The following is a 23299-nucleotide window of genomic DNA, read 5'->3' as shown; positions in this document are numbered from 1 at the left end:
CTTTGTATCCTATTCAGTCACATTGAAGTGGCTTTTCCAGAAATAACGTTCCAGATAAAGGTCCTCTGCATTGTAAAGGGAGTTTTTCACCAGGTCCGACCATATTAAACCATTTCAACATTTTCAGGATCATCTCAATCTCTTCCTTTGTTTAGGCTCCATTGCCGAAATAATTTATTTATGAATATACAAAAGGAAGGGGAAGAAGCTATAGATATAGGAGAGCCTGAGCCTGTCTTTACACCAAAAACTGGTGTACAGGCAGAGCACAAGGTTTGTTATGTGTTTTAGATACTTTTTTGTCTTACTTGACACACGGTGAGGCATAGTAGGGTCAGGCCTTACCAAAAAAGAATGAGGCTTAACATGTGACAATTATTTGGCTTCTTATTTGAGTATATAGCTTCATGTTCTGTATTGTGCTGGTACTATTCTCTACATTATTTAGTGGTTATTACTCACCAGGGTTCTCAGTTTTAAAAATGTCCTCCTTACACTCCTCATCGCCACTCATATATGTTTCTGGAACAACAATAACGTTAAGATCTTCACTCACAAAAGAAAACTGTGAAAAAAAAATTGTAAAAGTTACCGGATGGATGGAGAAGTCACGAGGGATGTTTTATATAATGTAAAAAGATCATTCATTATCATGACCACCAAAACAGCAGGAGTTATCTGACCAAATAGCTGCAGGTCTCCGGGATAAATCCACCATGTTGTCATCTACCTGATCATCCTGGAGGACATTTTCTTCCTTACAGTCCTGTGGTAGAAGAGGACTGGGACATCTCTCCGGTGATGTTCTCTTACTGGATGGAACTGGAGGAAACACATACAGGGACTGAATTCATTCTTTCCATACAGATAATGAGAGGCCGTGTGTATTTAGTCATGTCTATTACCTGCTGATGTGAGGGGCTGCTGATCCTCCATCATCACCTCCTTGTACACATCTTTGTGTCCTTCTAAATACTCCCACTCCTCCATGGAGAAATAGACAGTGACATCCTGACACCTTATAGGAACCTGACAACACAATGATACAGTCATCACCAGATCCCTTCATAGCGCTCCTGTATAATGTCCCAGCATTCCCAGCAGTGTCACCTCTCCAGTCAGCAGCTCAATGATTTTGTTGGTGAGTTCTAGGATCTTCTGTCCATTGATCTCCTCATGTATCAGGGAGTGAGGTGGAGGCCCCGGGATTGGGCTCAGGGTTCTCCCCCATCCTTCAGACACAGGAGCCTGACAGCGCCCTCTAGAGGTCTTCTTCACTACTGTGTAATCCTGTTTATGGAGAGACACATTAATAAATATCACTCCATCCATTCCCAGAGTCCCTCACCTCTCCAGTCATATCATCTGTTATTACTATAGATAAGAATGATGTAATGTGACATCATCAGAATCTCTCACCTCTCCAGTAAGCTGGTGCAGGATCTCCAGGGTGAGGGTTATTATACTTTCTGCCATCTTGTCTCTGTCTCTATCCATTCTTGATGGGCCAGTCAGGTAACTTTTCTTATATAGAAGATATGCACTGTGTAGAACCTAAATCGTAGGAACCTTGAAAATTGAAAGATGACCCATTGTAAAATCATACAAAACACCATGTAAAAAACATTACACAATAAGAAGATAATAAAGTGTAGATGTTGTATTCTCTCTTTGCATGGATTACAACATGAGTTGAATTGCTTGTTTGTACAGTTTCCCCTTTAGGTCACATCAGTGTGAATATCAGTATAAGGATCTAATCTGGTACAGTATTTCATACATCCATCACTCAGAGATTTCCTAAGTCCGTCTCTTGGGAATACAATAGTTCCTAGATCATCTTTGAGGTATCAAACAATATCTATCTGGATCTTTCAAACTTTATGTGCTGCCCATTAGTGAATCTATCTATCTCCTATCTATCTATCTATCTATCTATCTATCTATCTATCTATCTATCTATCTCCTATCTATCTATCTATCTATCTATCTATCTATCTATCTATCTATCTATCTATATCCTATCTATCTATCTATCTATCTATATCCTATCTATCTATCTATCTATATCCTATCTATCTATCTATCTATCTATCTATCCATCTATCTATCTATCCGTATCTGTAAGTTTGGTGTGAATTGTAATTTACAAGAATGTGGCAAAAAGGATTGTATAAGCTGAAGGTAAAAGGTAAGACATTAGTGCTATCCACTGTCCCTATTCATACAGCAAAACAGGCATGAAAAACATACATTTTGCATAATTTTTTCTACCACATTCATCTGAATCTAGACTAAGTTTGGCTCAGCTTCTTCCTGGCCATCATTCCTCTTAGGGCTAGTTCACACGGAGTTTTTTGCGGATTTTGACGTGGAATCTGCTTCAAAATCTGCCTGCAAAAAAGGCACCATTCACTTCAATGCTCGCTTTTTTTCCCCACTAGCTAGTATTGGTAAAAAGAAGAGATAGGACCTAACTTGCCGTGGATTCCATGGCTGAGTCAACCGCGGCATCCGCAGCTGGAAACACGCTCCTGTTTAGGTTCATTCATTCGGGCCTTATCAGGAGCGGGATGCCGCGACAGAATGCCGATGTAATACATCAGCATCCCATTGCGGCTAGTCGCACCAAAGAAAAAACCAAACGGCAGAAAACTTTTCCGCCATGTGAACAAGCCCTTACTAGTCTAGTCAGTGGCTGCTCAGGCTCCTTTCTGCTTCTTCATCTTTTGGAGCCAAAAGGGGTAGATAGGACTGTGAACTTGGGGTCGTAATCCCTGTGCTGCACCACTGCATGCTTCTGCAACATTGGCGCAAGAAATATTCATGAAAAAGACGATCTAAACAATGTCCTCGGTATGTCTCCACCCCTCATAACAGAAAGGGCCAACGGTGCTGGTGGCCAGGTGAGGAGCAGATCTGTACCCAGCACAGCCATGATAAAGAATCAGCTGCAGCAGCATCCCCCCTCTCTCCCCTCCCAGTCCACACAGCAGCCATGTCTCCCCATCATCCCCTGCACACCACTTACTCCAGGCTCCAGCAGACAGAATAGCTCCAGGATCTGAGCCTGCAATGTCCTGGGCTGTCCTCTCAGTCCCTAACACTTCTGATTGGCCAGGCTGGAAGACTGACACACAGCCTGACGAATCAGGGAGAGAGAAATCCCTGAACCACTAATTATTATTACCAGCACCGCCCTCCTGCTGTGAATACTGGCTGAGAGGCCACCCTGGGGTCAGAGAGGTGGTAATGAAGGGGTTAATGGTACATGTGACCAGTAATCCTGACAGACATATATACGGTATATACATACACACACACATATACCTACAGCTGTATACTATATACACACACATACCTCCACCTGCACAGCTGTATACTGTATATATGGGAGAGGAGGAATCCTACTGTTGTAAGGACCTTCGTAGATAAGCTGACCATGTGATCCCTCGCTTCTGTGGGAGGAGTCAGACTCTACGCTGTGCAGCCAGACGTGCTAAAGGACCTTAGATGATGTCATGACCATGTGACCAGTCAGATTGTGGGAGGAGCCTGTCTGTAGGCTGTGCTTTCTGAGGAGACGTTTGTGTCTCTTTCTTGACACCTCATTTTGTGTTTCACGCAGGTTTTCTATGTGGAACTGAAAAGTGACGTCCTGTTTTGCTTCCTCACTTATAGATTTTGTGTGAACGTAGCAGGAAGTCCGTCTCGACAATATATTTTAAGAAGCTTTTTGTATGAAGCGTTTTTTGCCTTTTAAAGTTAATGTGGGTTAAGTATATAGGCCTGTAACCTGCCGGTGCGAAGGGGACAGGAAAGAACAATAAGGCTGAGTTCAGACGGGGTTTTTTGGTCAGGATTTTGAGGCAGAATGGGGGGGGGGGGTAACATCTCACTAACGCTAGGTTCACACCAGCGTTCGGGTCTCCGTTCTGTGCATGCAGAAGACGGAAACCTATCAAATCGGTCCGGCCATGAGTGGCGGTGAGCGTTTTATGCTCTCCGCGGCGAAACCGATTTTTTAAACCGGACACAGTGTACTGCATGTCCGACTCTGTGTCCAGTTTTTTAAAAAAAAAAACGGTTTTGTGGCGGAGAGCATAAAATGCTCATGGCCGGACAGCTTTCAAACCCATTCAAATGAATGGGTATGAAAGAGTCCTGCAGGTTTCCATCTCCTTCCTCTGGTTTGTGCAGGAAACGGAAACCTGTAGAACGGAGACCGGGTGCAGATGTGAATGAGCCCTAAAGCCCATTTTAGACATTCTCACTTTTTTTCCTTCAGGACTGTCAGAATCAAGCCTGATGAGCGATTTGATGTGTCAAATGTGGAAAAATGGTACCAAGGACAGCGGAACTCTAGTAGTTTCTACTTTTCTTAAGTGCAGCTGTATCTGATTTCCTAGTAAATTACATAGCTGATAAATGAGACATTTGGTCTCCCCGATAACTTCTAATTCCATAAATGAATAGGGATACTATCGAACGTTACACTGTCTTAAGCTATGAGTCTCATTTCTAGTTTTAGACATAGTTATTAGAGATGAGCGAACACTATTCGGATCAGCCGATCTGAACAGCACGCTCCCATAGAAATGAATGGAAGGACCTTCATAAATATAGAGAGTTTCTAGAAGCTCCAAAATTCTGACTCAAATACCATCCGACTAAAAGCGTTGAGCTTCCTGTTTCAAATGGAATTACGCCACACTCATCCTAAAGCTTTTGAGGGACCTTGTTGGGTGCCATTGCCCTACTCTTTCATTTGATAAAGAGTTACTCTCCCCCATATTCCAATTTTTTTCTGCACCTTTCCAAACCCGGTTGATCTTCATTTTCCTAGCTTCTCTTTACGATGCAAAATATATTGGGGAAGGGTTCCTCAATGTAGAAACTAGCCACGCGCTCCCTCGGTGTAGACAAATATCGATACACGGATATGTAGACAAAAGTAGATTTTATTGTAAAAGATTAAATGATGTATTGTAATTTATTGTAATTTAATTTATTTATTTATTGTAAAATTAAAAGATGTAAAGAATCTTTTCCTGAAGTTCTAAGGTCTCCTAATAAGCGCAGCCATACTTGTTCAATTGCTTTATAGGACTAGCTTCTCTTTAGAAAGAGATTTTGAATTTTATTTCGGCCTATAAACAGCCCCATATACTGTATGTACATGCGTTACATTTTCACAAGAAGTTAGATTATTGTTCCCTCATCTTTTTAAGTATTCAATCGCTGCTCGGATCTCTTAACGAAATACTATCAATAACGAGACATAATGCTCTCAGTGGATAACATTGGAATCAACACTGGTAGCCCCAACCTCTTTGCAAGCCTTAATTTGGTGACTGATTACATTTTGCAATTGTGGCGGAGGATTTGTTTGCAGTAATGCTTGCAAAGCCCAATTTAAACTTTAACTCCACAGTATTGTAACCCTCTTATTCCCTCCTGGCCTTTCCCCTGAGGTGTTTGGTGAAGACACACTTGGTTTTGCTGTCACTATGATTTTCTCTGTAACTGACAGGTTTTCACCAAAGAATATTTCACTACTACTTATTCTCGGCCCCCTGCAGAGGCATTCCAGGCTGCATAGGTCTTCCATTTCTTGCACTCTCTTACCCCACTCAACCCAAAGATTTCCCCCTCTGACGTTGAGAAGTTATGTTTCTTTAGAGAGTCTGATAAGGGTTCACTCTCATTTATATAGCCTATTCAATGCTCCTTCTTCTGATACCAAACTTGACTTTTTGGAAGCCTGGGAATGAGAGCTTGACTCTACCCTAACTTAATGAATAGATTGTTGCACTTCCATTAGCAAAGGCAGTTGGCAGGTCACCCTTAGGGAGTCTCCTCTAAAAGTCCTTCATAGGGCCTATATGGTCCCTCGTCGATTACACAGCTTTTACCCTGCTGTCTCACCCCTAAGTTTTAGGGAATGTAATGCCCTAGGCACTGCCCCCATGCCCATCACTTCTGGCTGGCTATTCATAGAATGATACAATGTCTTTTTAGCCAGTCTGTTCCTCAGACTGCTCTTATATTTCTTCTTTGTTTTAAGCCTTCCAGTATTAAATGTGTCCAATTCAAATTATTTCAATATATCCTTATGGCCGCCCAAATTCACATTGCCTTTAAAGAGGACCTTTCATGGTTTGGGGCACAGGCAGTTCTATATACTGCTTGAAAGCCAACAGTGCGCTGAATTCAGAGCACTGTCGACTTTCCCGATCTGTGCTCCGGGTAAAGAGCTTTCGGTCCTTGTACTGTAGCTCTTTACAGTCAGAAGGGCGTTCCTGACAGTCAGTCAGGTACGTCCTTCTCCACAGCAATGCCTATTGCGCTGTACAGTGTGAGTGTTTGTGTGGGGGGAACGCCCCCTTCCTCTGCTCACAGTGCTTGTCCATAGACGAGTATTATCAGGGGGGGAGGGGGAGTTCCTCCCCGCTCACAATGTACAGTGCTATAGGCGCTGCTTTGAAGAAGGACGTTCCTGACTGACTGTCAGGAATGCCCTTCTGACTGTAAATAGCTACGGTACCGGGACCAATAGCTCTTTACCCGGGGCACAGATCGGGAAAGCCAACAGTGCACTGAATTCAGTGCACTGTCGGCTTTCCAGCAGTATATAGAACTGCCTGTGCCCTGGACCATGAAAGGTCCTCTTTAACTGGAGAAAATCTTTTATCTCGGTGACAGATACCATCATACTACATGAAAAGATTAATGCTAATTGTCAGCTCTTTGATAAGATCTCGACACTATGGTTCCACAGGACCAGCATCCCAAGTCTGCCATACTGTCTTCAACTCTGGGAAATTGGATTGGGTACATCTCCTATGTATTCTTTTTCAAGCGGAGCTTTCACTATACTCATTTCCCTCACACATACACTTTGGCGCTACTTATCCCTCTATGGTTTTCACTAAGTTGGTTCTTGGCTTTTATGCCTTTTTATTCTCACCCCTCATTGTAGGCCTTTGTTGAGTCTAACAACATAGCGATAAATCTGTTTTATACTTAAATCTTAAATTCTATTTCCTTTGTATGCTTGTACTGTGTTTGTTGTATTGCTTCTCGTGTCTCTCGTTCCTTCAATTTTTCAATAAATACTTTTTGAAACTAAAACGTTAAGTTTGTTACTATGTTCGCTCTTCGTACCCTCTTCCTCTGATCAACTCTTTACCAACCCTGTTGCAAAGTCCTGTCCGTAATACAGTAATCGGCAATGTCATCATCTTATCCCGACACTTTCTTTACACTTATCTTCATGACCATGGAATTCATGGATCCCCTCATAACGCCAAACCCCTAGATTTCCCTCAAGTGCCCCTATCAGTATGGCTAATAGTACCCCCCTCTCTCTCTCTCTCCTAACACCACTAGTCATGTCTTCCACTTCTACCTCCTGCATATAAAATGCTAACTGTTCTCATCCAACTCATCAAAAGTCTTGGAGGAATATCTTTATCAGCAGCCAGCCATTATCAGTAAAGATGAAGACAGGGTTTATCAAGCAGAAAGGCCACCTTCTGCTTGATGTTAACATGACGTAGGAGGAACATAGAACCCTGACTTAAAGTCACGGTGTTACTGTCAGATGTAATATCCTGATAAAGACTTAGATGAGCAAGCCAAGTAATCAAAATATATGTCTTTATTTCCTTTTCCTCCTTTACGTCGTTCCCTGCCCTGTCATTTTCCAGATATTTTACTGCATATATTTTTTTGTTATTGTGAAAGAATTGTGTGCACAATTTTCAGCCTACACAACCGGCACTGCAAGAAATTACTGTGGGCAGTATGTAAAATTTTGTGACAAACACTGCTTGCAAACAATTTGACTGAAACTATGAAATAATGCAGAAAATGTTTAATAAAAAAGCGATTTAGCACTCAAAGGGTGACTGACCAGCAATCAGGGTATATGTAAAACAATACTGCGGAAGGCTTAGCTTAGAAAGAATGGTTGAAAATTGCAATGAACCACAGCGAGTAATGCAAAAACGGTTTAACAAAAGGTGATTTGGCACTCAAAGGGTGACTATGACTATTCACGAGAATTTTGATTTTGTTAGAAACCGAAAGTTTGCAGAAGTTTGGGTCATATCTGGATCATTATGAACCTTTCTGCCCATCTTTAGTTCTGTCCTAGTATTTGTACCTTTTTGACTACAAATACCAACTTTTTTTTCTAGGTGGATTAACATTTAAAACTATAGACATGAGATTGGTCGGAGACTTCCTAGCCTGGCTCAGTTGTGTTATATCATTAAAATGAAGATTATTTCTAAAACCAGAAATGTAACAAAGTCTGGGATGTAGTGTGAATTCTCTGCTCGCTACATCAATGTGTTATCAGGATTCATTCTGCTTCTTAGACCACAGACATTAATCCTACTAATATTATAAATGTGAAAATGTGAAAAGTTTGGATGCTTGTGTGTTTGGATGTTTGTTCCTCAATCACAGCCAAACGGCTGAACGGATTGAGGTGAGATTTCACACATACTGTACCTAGATATTCATGAGGAAGGAAACATAGGCTACATATTAGGTCCCACACACCACCAGAATCCCGCCCGCCACCGGCGAAAGTTGTCTCTGGCTCCGCTGCAGGGCCTGAGATGACGTCATCGCAGCTCTTGCAGCGGAGCTCCTATTGGTTGGCTGCAGTCTGAGGGCGGGTCGCAGGGGAAGCCATGCGGGCCGATACGTTCCTGGCATTGCATGGGCGGCACCAGTGCCCCAGTCTATGCCGGTAAACATGGCAGCTGCTCACGTCTCCGGAGCAATGCCACCATGCTGGCCAGCAGCGCGGTGCCGGCATAGGTTGCGGCCGCGCACCAACACATTCGAAGGACACGCACACCGGCCCGCGTCCTTGCTGTCCAGAGGTACAGACGCTGGAGAGTCCACGCCACACGTACCTCTGCACCACCTGTTCGGTGAGTACAGCCGGCTCTTCGCCCCCCCCAGCCTGGCCAAGACGCCCTGTAGTGGGCTCCGGGTTTGGGGACTTTGAGAGTGCGTGGGATTGGGGTTAGGGTTATTTTTTTGGTTGGGGGGAGGGGGGTTCACAGAGGTGGGGGCTGGGGTCAGGGGTGGGCCCGCAAGGGAACTGTGGTAGGGGGGCCCCGGCAGGGGCGTTTGTGCGGGTTGAACCGGTGGGGGCTGTTGTCGCGCACCGCGGAGGAGGGCTGGTGAGGCACGCGGGCAGCAGTGGCGGCAGCGGGTGCACCACGACGGGTGAAGCACATGGATGCGGGAGCGCCTCCGGGGGAAGGGGGCCAGGTTCATTGAGGAGCGTCGGCCTGCGGGTATGCTGGAGGTGGATCGCGCAGGGAGGGTGAGGGCCACGGATGAAGTCGTGGGTAATGCTAGTTGCATATATTTCTAAATCATCACTCAGTATTCAAAATGGATTTCCCTTTTATGACATGAATTTACTTTGGCTGTAACAGTTGTCAATATAACAAATAAAATAATAATTATAAAAGGCTACTGCCCCGTGTGAACCCTTTGATGATTAAGGCAATGTGATTTGTGGGTGAAACATTTCCCACACTCAGAACATGAAAATGGCTTCTCCCCTGTGTGAATTCTCTGATGTCTAACAAGATCTGATTTCTGGTAAAAACATTTTCCACATTCAGAACACGAAAATGGCCTCTCCCCTGAGTGAATTCTGTGATGTACAACAAGATCGGATTTCTGACGAAAGCATTTCCCACATTCTGTACACGAAAATGGCCTCTCCCCTGTATGAAGTTTCTGATGTCTAACAAGCTCCGATTTTTGCCGAAAACACTTCCCACATTCTGAACATGAATATGGCCTCTCCTCTGTGTGAAGTCTCTGATGCATATCTAAAGTTGACTTATTGCAATTTTGTTGCACAAATTCTAAAGATAAAAATGGATTATCCCCTGTGTGAATTCTCACATGTTTAAAAAGATCAAATTTCTCGTTAAAACACATTCCACATTCTGAACATGAAAATGGTTTTTCCCGTTTGTGTGTTGCCTGATGTTTAACAAGATGTGTTTTCTGGTTAAAACATTTCCCACATTTTGAACATGAAAATGGCTTCTCTCCAGTGTGAATTCTCTGATGTTTCACGAGATCTGATTTCTGGCTAAAACATTTTCCACATTCTGAGCATGAGAATGGCTTCTCCCCAGTGTGAGTTCTCTGATGTGTGTCGAGAGTTAATTTGAGAGTAAAACATTTCCCACATTCTGAACATGAATATGGCTTCTCCCCTGTGTGAATCCGCTCATGTCTCACAAGATTTGATTTCTGAGAAAAACATTTGCCACAATCGAAACATGAATATGGCTTCTCTTCCGTGTGAACTCTCTGATGTTCAACACTCCTTTTGTAACTTTTGTTTTGCTTCACAGTCTTTGATGAAACAGAAGGTAGGACCCATTTAAAAGGATCAGAGGATAGATCGTTGCTGTGATGCGCTGCGGGTATATCTGGGATAATGGCATGTTCTTCATATGTATCTTGTGTGATACCACCATCATCTGCTTTATAATCTGAAGACATCAGACGTTCCTCTGAGCTCTCGATACAGTCATCTGGCAAAAAGAAAAATGTATTTTATTATTTATTAATAATACTATAACCTTAAAACTGGGTGTATGTTTAGAAAACTCAAAAAATATATTGCATATACCACTGTGCAATATCTATCCATGCAGTCTCTATGGCTTTTTTTTTACCCAACACCAATTATGTGAATACCTTAGAATGCCACAAATTTTACTGTCTATTGGTTCTCTAAGCATGAAAGCGTCAGTAACAAAATTGCTGAAATAAGGAGATAATTTTTACATTAAACTGCAGTATAAAGCCTTATCGTCATATCTGTATAATTTCATTCATGCTGTAGAGATTATTCTCACCACCTTTCATACTGTCTGTACAACCAGAATTTATGAATTTTCTCGAAGAGATCTTCCAGAACACAAATGGCATCCTCATTCCAGGACTCCTTATTAGTATCAGCTATTGTAGTTTCTTTGCAGGTTGAGTTTCTGAAACTGCCTCCCAATGGATGCTAGTTTAGACACAAAGGCAACCTTTGTTGCAACCTATGTCCGCAACTCAAACTGGGTTCCCGACAGCTTGGAGAGTTAGAGTCTGTACTCCTCTTCTAAGCTGTTCTTGTAATCCTGTCTTCAGAAAGAATCAATTTTTCTGTAAAATATTTTTTGTACACTGGATTTGGTGACAATGTCATACACTAATCCTGGGGCACCATGTACCACCTCCCTACCACTTGGCTGAAAAAACCTCTGGTCATTACTTCCATCAACAATCAACCCATCAAGGAAGGGACTGCACCTCTAGAGCTCCAAGTTGGGGTCTCACATTTAGAGCCTGATTCCAAATATCCTTTGCTCTTGGCTTGCCCTGATTTTGTATACTTCATTTTACAACTGGGTCTGAGGTCCCATTCTTTGGTGGGGACATTGTTTGCCAGCTTAGCTGTCTAAATGTGGTTTGTTCCACATCTTTGCCCTCTGATTCATAGAATTTGTCCTACATACTTCCTTTCAGAATAGACTTCTTACCCTTTGCTCAGCCAAAAGCAGGCCAAGGGAGTTACTGGTTAGAATGAATTTTTTGGATCTGTATGTCTACAAGCTTACTTTAACTTTTGGCAGTTCTTGATACCCCAAATGGAAAGAGATGTGGATGAAAAGTATAAACCTCTTAACACAGTTTACTTTGCGTTTCTGGTTTTTGAAACGAGGACATCTCCAACTCTGAGAAAGCGAAGTGGGACAACATTGGTCTGAACCTGATGACATCTCTGTCCCAGTGAAAGTGAATATGAGAGATTATGAATAGGGCCTGTGTGCGCTTCCATTATGCATCTGAAAGGGTCAATGCATGCACCTAAATCTTACCCCAGCCAATCTCTACAACTTTGTATACCAAATATCTGCTTCACTAGTCACAACTTGTCTGAGCTAAAGTTTCTAATTTGTCTAGTTCCTGCTGAGATTTCCATTTCTTATTTGGGTATACAGCTTCAGATTCGTGTTAGTTTTATTCTCTGCTATATTTTGTGATGACTACTCACCTGGGCGGTCACCTGTAGGAATGTCCTCCTTACACTCCTCATCACCCCTCACATATGTCTCCGGAGCAATAATAATGTTCAGATCTTCACCCGGATACAAAAGCTGTGAAATAAATATTGTAAAAGTCACCAGACGGATGGAGAAGTCACGTGGGATGTTTTATAAAATAATAAGATAAGAAGGAAGATTTCATGTCACCTTATCTCCATCTACCTGATCATCCTGGAGGACATTTTCTTCCTTACAGTCCGGTGGTAGAAGAGGACTGGGACATCTCTCCGGTGATGTTCTCTTACTGGATGGAACTGGAGGAAACACATACAGGGACTGAATTCATTCTTTCCATACAGATAATGAGAGGCCGTGTGTATTTAGTCATGTCTATTACCTGCTGATGTGAGGGGCTGCTGATCCTCCATCATCACCTCCTTGTACACATCTTTGTGTCCTTCTAAATACTCCCACTCCTCCATGGAGAAATAGACAGTGACATCCTGACACCTTATAGGAACCTGACAACACAATGATACAGTCATCACCAGATCCCTTCATAGCTCCTGTATAATGTCCCAGCATTCCCAGCAGTGTCACCTCTCCAGTCAGCAGCTCAATGATCTTGTTGGTGAGTTTTAGGATCTTCTGTCCATTGATCTCCTCATGTATCAGGGAGTGAGGTGGAGGCCCCGGGATTGGGCTCAGGGTTCTCCCCCATCCTTCAGACACAGGAGCCTGACAGGGCCCACTAGAGGTCTTCTTCACTACTGTGTAGTCCTGTTTATGGAGAGACACATTAAAGGGATCCTATCACTCAGACACAATTTTTTTGTAGGTACCACGTTGGAATAGCCTTAAGAAAGGCTACTCTCCTACCTTTCGTCGTCTTCTTCGCGCCACCATTCGCCTACAATCCCAGTTCTTGTCGGTATGCAAATGAGTTGTCTTGCAGCACTGGGGCGTGAGCCCCAGCACTCAGACAGCACTGGGGGTGTCCCCAATGCTGCGAGAGAACTATCTCCAGCACCTCCTCCATCTTCTTCATCAACGTCACCTTCAGCCTCTTCTTCCGGCGATGGCTTGTAGCTTCTAGGCCTCGGGCCGTGGGCAGAGCAGACTGTGCATGCCCACAGGCCACGAGAAAATGGCTGCTTACAATACTGGGGACACCCCAGTGCTGTCTGAACGCTGGGGCCCGCCCCCAGTGCTGCGAGAGAGCTCATTTGCATACCGACAAGAACCGGGATTGTAGGCAAACGGCGGCGCGGAGAAGACGATGAAAGGTAGGAGAAGAATAGCCTTTCTTAAGGCTATTCCGACGTGGTACCTACAAAAAATTGTGTCTGAGTGATAGGATCCCTTTAATAAATATCACTCCATCCATTCTCAGAGTCCCTCACCTCTCCAGTCATATCATCTGTTATTACTATAGATAAGAATGATGTAATGTGACATCATCAGAATCTCTCACCTCTCCAGTAAGCAGAAAGAGAATCTCTAAGGTGAAATTTAATATATTCTCTGCATTCTTGTCCTTATCCATTGTAGAAATCTGATTGAAAAGAAGAGTAATAATGTAAAAATCACAAAAATTACAATTACTGGAGATAATAGAGGGACATATTTGAGGCTATGCAGATGTTTGAAGCCATTGACCATAATATATATTAGCTGTTGAAGAGACAGTCACTCACACGATTAATGCATCCTCTTCTGTGTTCCGATGATGTCACTTTCATCGGTCACGTGCTTCAGTAACAGTACCGAGCACAGATATATACAGCGCTGCACTTGTTATTCAGTGAAGAGGGTACAGTGCTCACTCGGAAAAATATGGCAGCATAGCTACGGTGGTCGTTGGCGGGTCCTGGTTCAGAGTCCTTATATTAATAATAATTGAGGAATTATTCCAATTAGTGAAAAAATTATCCAGTGAGTTTATATATCCATGTGTGGGTCAAAAAGCTCATTGGATTACTTTTTCACCACCCGGAATGTTGCCTCATTTTTATTATTTTTGATGTCGCCATTACATACATCTATGCAGTCATGAATGGCACTCTTAGTCACTTCTCCCTCACTGACTGGCTGCCATTTGACCCTGGTGGATTGTTCAGATCTGCTATTCTGATTGCAATCTAAATGTTTTGCTAATACAGATAACACATGGATGCAATCAAGTTCTACTGGACAAATGGGCAGCTATAGTGTGGCCGTGATGTAGTTGAGAGTAAGCCCACTCTACCACTGCACATATTCAGGAACTGCTGGTATAACGTGTCCATACACAGCCTAATAAAGTGAAATAGATGAAACTATCACATTTATGTAAATCACAGTGATGTACCCATGATGCATTGCAAGCTGTATATAGCCATTGTAGTGTAGTAGTGTTGCAAAGATAATGAAGAAACTGTTAAAGTCTTTACTTTCCCTGGGTTCTATTTGGGTTGAAGATTGGATTTCTGGGCACATTTCTACCCTGGGTCACATGATCAAAGCCAGCCAGTACCTCATTTGATCTGCCTCCTCCCTCCTTCTCCTGTTCTCATAGGTCAGTCCTTGGAGCACTGGCTATAATAATACCAGTAGCTATTTTGGCATCCCCCATAACACAGGTGACTACCTGTGAACATGGAAGAGGTGGGAGGAGATGGATCAGCTTGGTGCCAAGGAGCTACTTCTGATCGTGGAATCAGCCAGAAAACCCCATGTTCAACCTAAGTAGAACCCAGGGGGAGGAAAGTGTTTAAACAGTCCCTAGAGAACCCCTTTAAATACAAGAATCACAGATATCCTTTCTACTTATACAGAGAGTCTGTGCTTTTCCTCATAAGACTGGTAAGCCTCCAGAATGTGTGAACCACAGATTTATATCCCACAGGTTATACAAGCAGCGCCGCACCTCCCATGAGGCGACCTGAAGCGACCGCTTCAGGCGGCGCTATGCCAGGGCCTCAGGGAGGGTGGCATTTTTGGTTACCTAAGTCAGTCTAGGACAAGCTGTCCTGGACTGGTTTAGCATGGAGCGGTGGTTTGGGGAGGCCACTGGAGCAGCGCTGCTCCAGCAGCCTCCTCTCACGCTCAGGCAGAGAGCAGGTCGTCTCCGTGCCTGCTCTCTGTCGGCGAACGGCGCTAAGCCCCTCCCCCTGCACTTCACCACGCCCCCTCCTCCGGCGGAGGGGGGGGCGGCTTTCTGTAGTTCGCCTCGGGCGGCGAAAGGGGCAGGTTCGCCCCTGTATACAAGGGTTCGATCAGTTCACCCCCAAAGCATCTCAGATACACATAACAGGTATCGTCTGGACACTATACAGAAAAACATCACAGGGAACTTAGAGAGTCCAGATAAAACTGAAAAACCAAGCGCCCATTAACCAAGAATCAAATGCTTGTAGACATGTTATAGGTCTCACGACAACTCGCCAGCCTCTACATGGGACCATGGCCTAAGCGTGGTACTCCACAACCACATAAATAAGGCAGCAATTGTAGTGGGTGTATCTGTGCCCTGCAGAATGTTACCCTGATGACATCTATCATCTGCAGTATACTACAATGGGTTCATCCGTAGTTATGTAATTAAAGGGGTTGTCCAGGAACTGGAAAGGGCAAGTACAACATAAAAACATTAAAAAATACTCACTCATCCTCGCCACTCTGTTGTTGTTGCCACAGTACATTTGGTTGAGGGCCGTGACTTGGTCCCCAGAAGCCCTGAACCTTATGTGACCAGTGATGTTCCTCTTCAGCGACCAATCAATGGCCTCAGCGGTCACGTGTGGGTGCAGGGCTTCCCCGGCCATGGTAGAGTGTACGATTAAACAGACTGCAGCAGGGACAGGTGAGTATTTTTTTTTATATGTTACACCTTCCCAGGCCATTCCATAGTTTGTTCAATTCCTGGACAACCCCTTTAATTAGGCTGAATAAATGCCAGCCCATCAAGTCCTGCCTCAAAATCAGCTCCAAATTCTACTGGAAATTGCAAGTGCAGATTTTTATCTGCTAGAGCCAGAATCATATTACATTGGGTTCCTAGGTTTTTAACCTCTCTTTGTATACACCCTAAAATCTTATTTGCTTTGCAGTTGCCACTTGACGCCGAGTACTGCTTGACACTGCTGCTTCCCTTACTTGTAACCAGAATACCCAAGGCCTTCTCTTGTTCCATATATAAAGCAATATGATTACTGCAACCAAAACCCATTCTATCTGAGATCTTATCCCCTGATCTGTACTCAGCTCAGCCATGATGAAGAATCAGCAGCAGCAGCAGCAGCAGCAGCATCCCCCCCTCCTTCCCGCACAGCCCACACAGCAGCCATGTCTCCCCATCATCCCCTGCACACCACTTACTCCAGGCTCCAGCAGACAGAACAGCTCCAGGATCTGAGCCTGCAATGTCCTGGGCTGGACACTGACAGCCACACTGCAGCTCTGTCCTCTCAGCCCCTGACACTTCTGATTGGCCAGACTGGAAGACTGACACACAGCCTGACCAATCAGGGAGGGAGAAATCCCTGGACCACCAATTATTATTACCGGCACCGCCCTCCTGGTGTCAATACTGTCCGAGAGGCCACCCCGGGTCAGAGAGGTGGTAATGAAGGGGTTAATGGTACATGTTCCCCGGTGACTATACACATATATGTGATATACCTCCGCTTGTATACTATATATACACACCTGTTCACTATATATATATATATATGTGTGAGAGGAGGGATCCTGCTGGGGAAAGGACCTGTGATGATGTCATGACCATGTGATCAGTCACATGTGGGAGGGGTCAGGGCTGTGCTGCAGGAGGAGCTAAAAGGACCTTTAGGGATGTTTGACCATGTGATCAGTCACATGACTGGGAGGAGTCAAACTTTAGGCTAAAGGACCTGTGATGATGTCATAATCATGTGATCAAACAAAAAGGGGTTAAATGTCAGAGCTGTGTGTAAACGCCATGACAACAAAGACTTGTAACGCGCTTTTCTCACAATTGACGCACAGAGCGGCGTAGTGGTTAACCAGGCGGTAATTACTAAATACTCCGTCTCTGCTCCGAGGTCTGTTCATTCACGAGTAGGGTTGAGCGATCGGGATCGGAAAAGATCGGATTCCGATGGGCGATCAAGTAAATTTCACGATCGCGATCGGAATTCCGACCCGATCTTTTCCAGCGGGATCGAGATCGATGGTTATCTCAAGATCGGCTCAAACGCAAAAGTGACGTTTCCCATAGAAAAGCATTGACTAGGGTGGAGGATCGGGATCGGAAAAGATCGGATTCCGATCGGCAATCGAGCAAATTTCACGATCGGGATCGAGATCGGCTGGAAAATGATCGGAAATCGGATTTTAAAATCGATCTTGAAATCTCAACCCTATTCACGAGCAGTTAGACGAAATATATTAGATTATTCTATGATTCCCATTCCAATATTTTCAATTCTGGTCCCGTTTTTGAGTATAGAGAGCTGGATTACGAAAGGGCTGGTCAGTTTAAATTCATATTCTTAAGGTTTATGCCTCTCTGTCCTAAGAACTGGATCTGCCCAACAGTGATTTTTATAAATATTTCTAAGTTAGACATCGCATACAAATTTATGATTATTTCAAAGTAAGCTGTAACCCAGAAGTTATACTTCTTAGACCACCTCGTCATGGTCTACGACCCATCTACTACTCTATTGATTCTCGTTCATCCTTTCAAAAGAGTCACCCGATTCGTTTATGGAGAGAACACTTGATAAAAGTTGGTCCAATGAAGCATGGCAAGCCGCTTTCTCACTTATATGCAGTTCCCATATAGAGACTGCATATAAGGTTACCCTGGGATGGTATTTTTCCCCGGCCCGCTTACATCAGATGTTCCCCGGTATGTTGGAGGTTATGTGGAGAGATTGGTTCCTTACTTCATATCCTTTGGGACTGTATCAGGGTAACTGAATACTGGAAAGAAGTTTTTGATATTTTGGATAAATTAATGCATGGTTCGGTTACTCGGAAAACAAGGTTTTAGGGGAATTTTTATGCACACTAAAATATAACTTTTAATAGTGATTGTTAAAAGTCTCAATGTAACAAAATAACACACTTAAACGTTCCTCACGTAGTGTGTGGTCATGTGGCTGCTGTGTTTTAGACACCAAAAGAGGGTTCCCCCTAATTAAATACAAGGGAAAAACTCTCAATAGTTTGGTGTTCAGTTAGCATCCCACCCAATTAAAGTCACTACCACCCAATGTTCCACTATAGCTGCATAGAAAAGGTGTATGAATTGCCACTAAGTATCCAACTAGCACACAGAGTAACAGTTCTCTGACAGACACACCACCAAGTATTCACAATTGCATGCAGCAAATAGCTAGGGAGGGGAGTGACATTGCTAATCTCAGTTTGGGCTATTCTCGGGCATTGGGATATAGGCTATTAGACACAAGCTGGAACCCACATACTTAGACACACACACAAACTTGTTAAAATAAGAGCGAGATATATGTAGTTCCTGACGCGTTTCAGCTGACTAATTCACAGTGCCAGCATCATCAGAGGCTGACAAACATACAGTTATTAGAACGTGCTGTAGATACAGCGCTATTACGAGCTCTTTTGACTGCTCGGTCGGTCATAGTTTCTGACTCGTACTCGTACTCCACAGACGGCTCTTCTCCATTTAGAATTGAGCTCGATTCCATCTCCAAATCGAAAATTAATATGTAAGATTTTAGTTATCGCTAAACTAGTAATTGTTAGGAGTTGGAAACAATCTTCTGCTCCTCCTGTTCGGGAACTCTTAACTCTTATTGATCATACTCATCCCTATGAACGAACTATAGCACTGGGAAATTTGTCCTTTGCCAAATACAACAATATTTGGAGAGAAAGCTCATATTGTACCGCCTATCAGGGGTGAACCTAGCCTTTTTGCCCCCCCCAATCCCAGAGGACCTGCTCTCTGCTAAGCGTGAGGGGCGGCCGCAGGAGTAGCGCTGCTAATAGGTAAGTTAAAGCAGCGCTGCGTCCACAGGGCCTCCCCAATCCACCGCTCGCTTCCCGTGCCGGGCTGCCGACACGGTGACGCTAAGCCAGTCCAGGATAGCTTGTCCTGGACTGGCTTAGGTCAGTAAAAATATCTGTATGCTATATGGTGATATTCTATGTATAGTGAGGGCATTATCTGTACATTATATAGTAATACTAGCCTCTGCCCACGACTTCGTCTGCAGGTTGTTGGCAACGATGATCCGCCTATACTCAGCAAATTGCTGCCATCAATGGATTGCCTGCTCTGGCATTTCGACAGCTCTCAAGCTGTCCTGCTGCTGAACTTGTTCCTCACACCGTGCCTGTGATTGTTCCAGCAGTTTGCTGGGACACCATATAATGAGCATGTTGTTGGTGTTAATGATCCGCCTGCTCCCGTGTTTCGACAACTGTGACCTCATTCCTCGCACTGTGTCCATGATTGTTCCGGTATCTCAGTAGCTCGCTGGGAAGCCATATAATGAACGTGTTGTTGATGCATGTTTAGGCAGCTCTCAGGCTGGCCTGCTGCTGAATTTTTTTCTTGCACTGTGCCTGTGATTATTCCAGCATCTCAGCACCTCGCTGGAACGTCATGTAATTAGCGTGTTGTTGGTGTTGATGATCCGCCTGCTCCGGTGTTTTGGCAGCTGTCAAGCTGGCCTGCCGCTGAACTCGTTCTTCACGCTGTGTCTGTGATTGTTCCGGCATCTCAGCAGCTCACTGGGACGCAATATAATGAGTGTTTTGTGGGCGTTGATGATCCCCCTCAGCTTCGCTTGAGGAGAACTCTGTTGACTTCTGGCTACCTTCATAACTCTCGTTGTTTGGGACAAATTAGATTTTCTTTTTCCAGGCATATTTAAAATTGACAAACTGCCAATTTGGATTAAACATGTTTTCCCATGTCAGTTTTTCAGCACTGTAGCAGATCAGATAATATGCAAATGTGTGTACAGAATCCACTGAGGATTAGAGTGTTTACACAGAGAGATAACAGCCCTGGCTGAGATAAGGCGCTTCTAAGAGCTGTTTAATATAGTATGTGAAAATAAATTCATAACAGTCATGAATCCATGTCATTTACCGGGATAAAAAGTAGCCGATGTTTTAATAGAGGTTACAAACTATCTATGTGCCAAATTTCATTCAAATCCACTCAGCCATTTTTGCGTGATTGAAGTATTAGTAGGATAGGATTAGTAGGATAGGATAGGAAGAATTAGTAGGATTAGTAGGATAGGATGCTATGTATAGTGAGAGTGTTATCTGTACGCTATACGGTGATATTCTATGTATAGTGAAAGGGTTATTTGCCCTCAAATGTCAGACTGAGGAGAGGTCGGCAAGGATTATGGAGCTGCAGAAGTTCTTTTAACTATTCAGGACCTAAGGTGTTAATGGATTTGAAGGTCACTGAGCAAACTTTACAAGTTATTCTCCATTTTATAGGCAGTGATCAGAGAATGGGGGTTATGGGTTCATGTCAGGGTTGTCTGATTATTAACCTGAACCTGCATTTTGGACTAGCTGAAGGCAATGAGTTTCTTTATCTGGAAGACCTGCATAGGGCACTTCATTGTCCAGTCACTAGGGTTATGAGGGTATGGATCAGTGTGGGAGGCTTTCTGTGGAATAAGGTGTTTGATTTTGTTAATGCTCCTCAGGTTTATCTACAAAGATTTGATAATGGAGAATACCTGGTTCTTGAGATACAGTTCCCCATCAATAGCTACGCCCAAGTTTCACACGTAGTTTGGGCTTTGAAGGGTTGTGTTTCCTACTTATAGAGGTGGTGGATGTAGAAGTTTCCATTTATCCACTAAGTATTACCTCCAACCATGAGAACTTCAGTTTTGTCCAAGTTCCGCTTTAGCCAGCTGGCAGTCATCCATTCTTATACCTCAGCTAGGCATGAATTCATGGCTGGAGATGGGTCGCTGACTCCAGGCTTGAGGTTATATATAGTTTGGTATCATTAGTATAGCAGTGATAGGCCAGGTCATGACTCTGGATTAATTTTCCTAAAGGAAGCATGTCCACTGCAAACAGCATTGGGGCTAATGCTTAGCCTTGTGGAGCTTCATATTGTGAGGGGACTGATGATGTCAATGAGCCAAGAGGTACTCTATAGTCTGTCAACCACTGAAGAACTGTGCCATCAATTCCACAAAACTCTTTGAGTCTACGTATTAGGATGTCATGGTCAACTGTATGAAATACTACTGAGAGGTCTAATGGCCATGAGCAGGTCATTTAGTACTCGTGTTTTTGTTTCTGAAGCCTGTCTGAAAGGGTCATAGATGCTATCACCAGATGGAGAGCAACAGCCTTTTCTACAATTTCCCCTACACAGTATAGGTTAGAGACAGGTTTGTAGCTACTCAAGGCATCTTGGTCCATGGAGGGTTCCTTTAGAAGGGGCTTGATAATGGCTGTCTTCAGTAGATCAGAGAAGATCCCACTCTGCATGGAACAGTTCACTATGTTCTTGACTACCGGAATGAGCAGGACATTCATCAAATTTTTTCTCACTAACACGTAGGAATAGCCTTAAGAAAGGCTATTTTTCTCCTACCTTTAGACGTCTTCTCCGCGATGCCGTTTGGTAGAAATCCCGGTTTTCGTTGGTATGCAAATGAGTTTTCTTCTCATCTGCGCTTGGGTTTCTGTTTGTGGAGAAGAACCTTAACATATTGCAGATCCTTTTATTGTAGTTCCAGTCACACCTCAGCTTATGTATGACATTCCTCCAGGGAAGCAAAAAGGAGAAGGGTTCTCTTGTGGGGCCATAGTTACTAGCATGATGGCCACCCTGGTACTTGTAAAACCCTGAAACTCTTATGTTGCCATTTCTAGTCCCTTCTTTATCTAACGACAAGCGTGCACAGTACAAGTTATTCAGGTCTAACGGTAAGTTCACACTGAGTTTTTTGGTCAGGGTTTTGAGGCCGTATTCGCCTCAAAACCCTGACCAAAAAGACGGCTCCCATTGAAATCAATGGGAGCTGTTCAGGTCTTTTTTCCAGGAGCTGTTTTTCCAGGAGCTGTTTCTTCCGGCTCCCAGAAAAACGAAGCAACATGCCCATTCTTCAGGCCGAGTCGCCTCGCGATTTGGCCTGAAGACACACCCTCCTCTGGACTAGGCCAATTGATTGGGCCTAATCCGGAGCAGAGTATGTGACTGGATACCAGTGCAGTGCATGGGCATTCAGTCGCGGCTACCCGTTGTTTGGAGGCGGAACCTGAGCCAGCCTCCGCCTCAGGTTCCGATCCAAAAAACCCTGTGTGAACTTCCCTTTCACCTGCCAGATTGCAACCTCTACTGATCCCTGAGTCATTGTGTCAGTATATCGTAATGGACTTCATTCTGGTCTAGTCTCCCTTTGCTAGTCATCCAGTCGTTTTTGTGATGGTGGATTGGTTCTCCAAGATGGCCTTCTTCTCGTTTACCCACCCACCCCTCAGCTACCCATTTTGCCAGCCTATACATGCAACATATACGTTTATGGTGGCCTATACCACCATATTGTTGCAGTGCACAAAGTTCTTGAGGGCTCTCTGGATGGCTGAATTGTTTCTATTTACCATCAATAGTCTTTAATTTCTTCTCTGTTCTTCATCGTTTACAGACAGCATCCTCACCAGAAGTGCCTGATGCCAATTCTACATATGGCAATGTTCTGCACATTTGTCAATAGACTAAATCCAAGATTTTTCAGGCTGCTTCTTGTATAAAAAGATATGAGTGTGAAAAACAAAGGCCTCCTCACTAGTTCTCCCCTGGGGATAAGGTCTATTATTTAAGAATATTCACATGAAATCCCTTCCTACAAGTTTGTTCCCCACTTCTTTTGGCACTTATGAGATTATTAGGCAGACTAATATGGTCTTCTACACATTACACCTATCTCTGGATTCTTTCCACCTATTTCCGCTTAAGATTCTGTTCCTCAATAGCTCCACCAGGTCTTCTGTTACCATGTAGGTTCCTGCTCCAGTTGGGCCTGGAGATGTATAAAAGGTGAAAGACATCCTAGACATCCTTTTGTGTAGAGCAGTTGGTGCAGTTAATAAAAAGCAGGAATTATTATTGTTTATTTATTTATTATGCTTAGTTATATAGCGCCATCATATTCCACAGCGCTTTACAAATATTGTCAGTCACTGTCCCA

General features: G+C 43.7%; 2 protein-coding genes across 2 annotated transcripts in view; both read right to left on the bottom strand.

Moving 5' to 3' along the window:
* LOC142209085 (uncharacterized) overlaps positions 1-3389 on the bottom strand; it is an 89504-nt gene extending 86115 nt beyond the window's left edge. The window contains exon 1 of the mRNA XM_075278027.1: positions 3362-3389. The gene's annotated coding sequence lies outside the window, so the exon portion shown is untranslated. The remainder of the gene's footprint in view (positions 1-3361) is intronic.
* Positions 1-16502, bottom strand: part of LOC142210388 (uncharacterized) — an 87051-nt gene extending 70549 nt beyond the window's left edge. Inside the window, 8 exon segments of the mRNA XM_075279490.1 lie at positions 9526-9885; positions 9952-10595; positions 12110-12212; positions 12342-12415; positions 12499-12622; positions 12702-12881; positions 13576-13656; positions 16461-16502. Coding sequence (XP_075135591.1) covers positions 9526-9885; positions 9952-10595; positions 12110-12212; positions 12342-12415; positions 12499-12622; positions 12702-12881; positions 13576-13647 — 1557 coding nt within the window. The 5' untranslated portion in view covers positions 13648-13656; positions 16461-16502.
* Between the last annotated feature and the right edge of the window lie 6797 nt (positions 16503-23299).

The sequence above is a fragment of the Leptodactylus fuscus genome, chromosome 6 (assembly GCF_031893055.1).
Source record: "Leptodactylus fuscus isolate aLepFus1 chromosome 6, aLepFus1.hap2, whole genome shotgun sequence".
Lineage (NCBI taxonomy): Eukaryota > Metazoa > Chordata > Amphibia > Anura > Leptodactylidae > Leptodactylus > Leptodactylus fuscus.
Note: the sequence above shows the minus strand (reverse complement) of the source record. Positions and strands in the feature narration are given on the sequence as shown.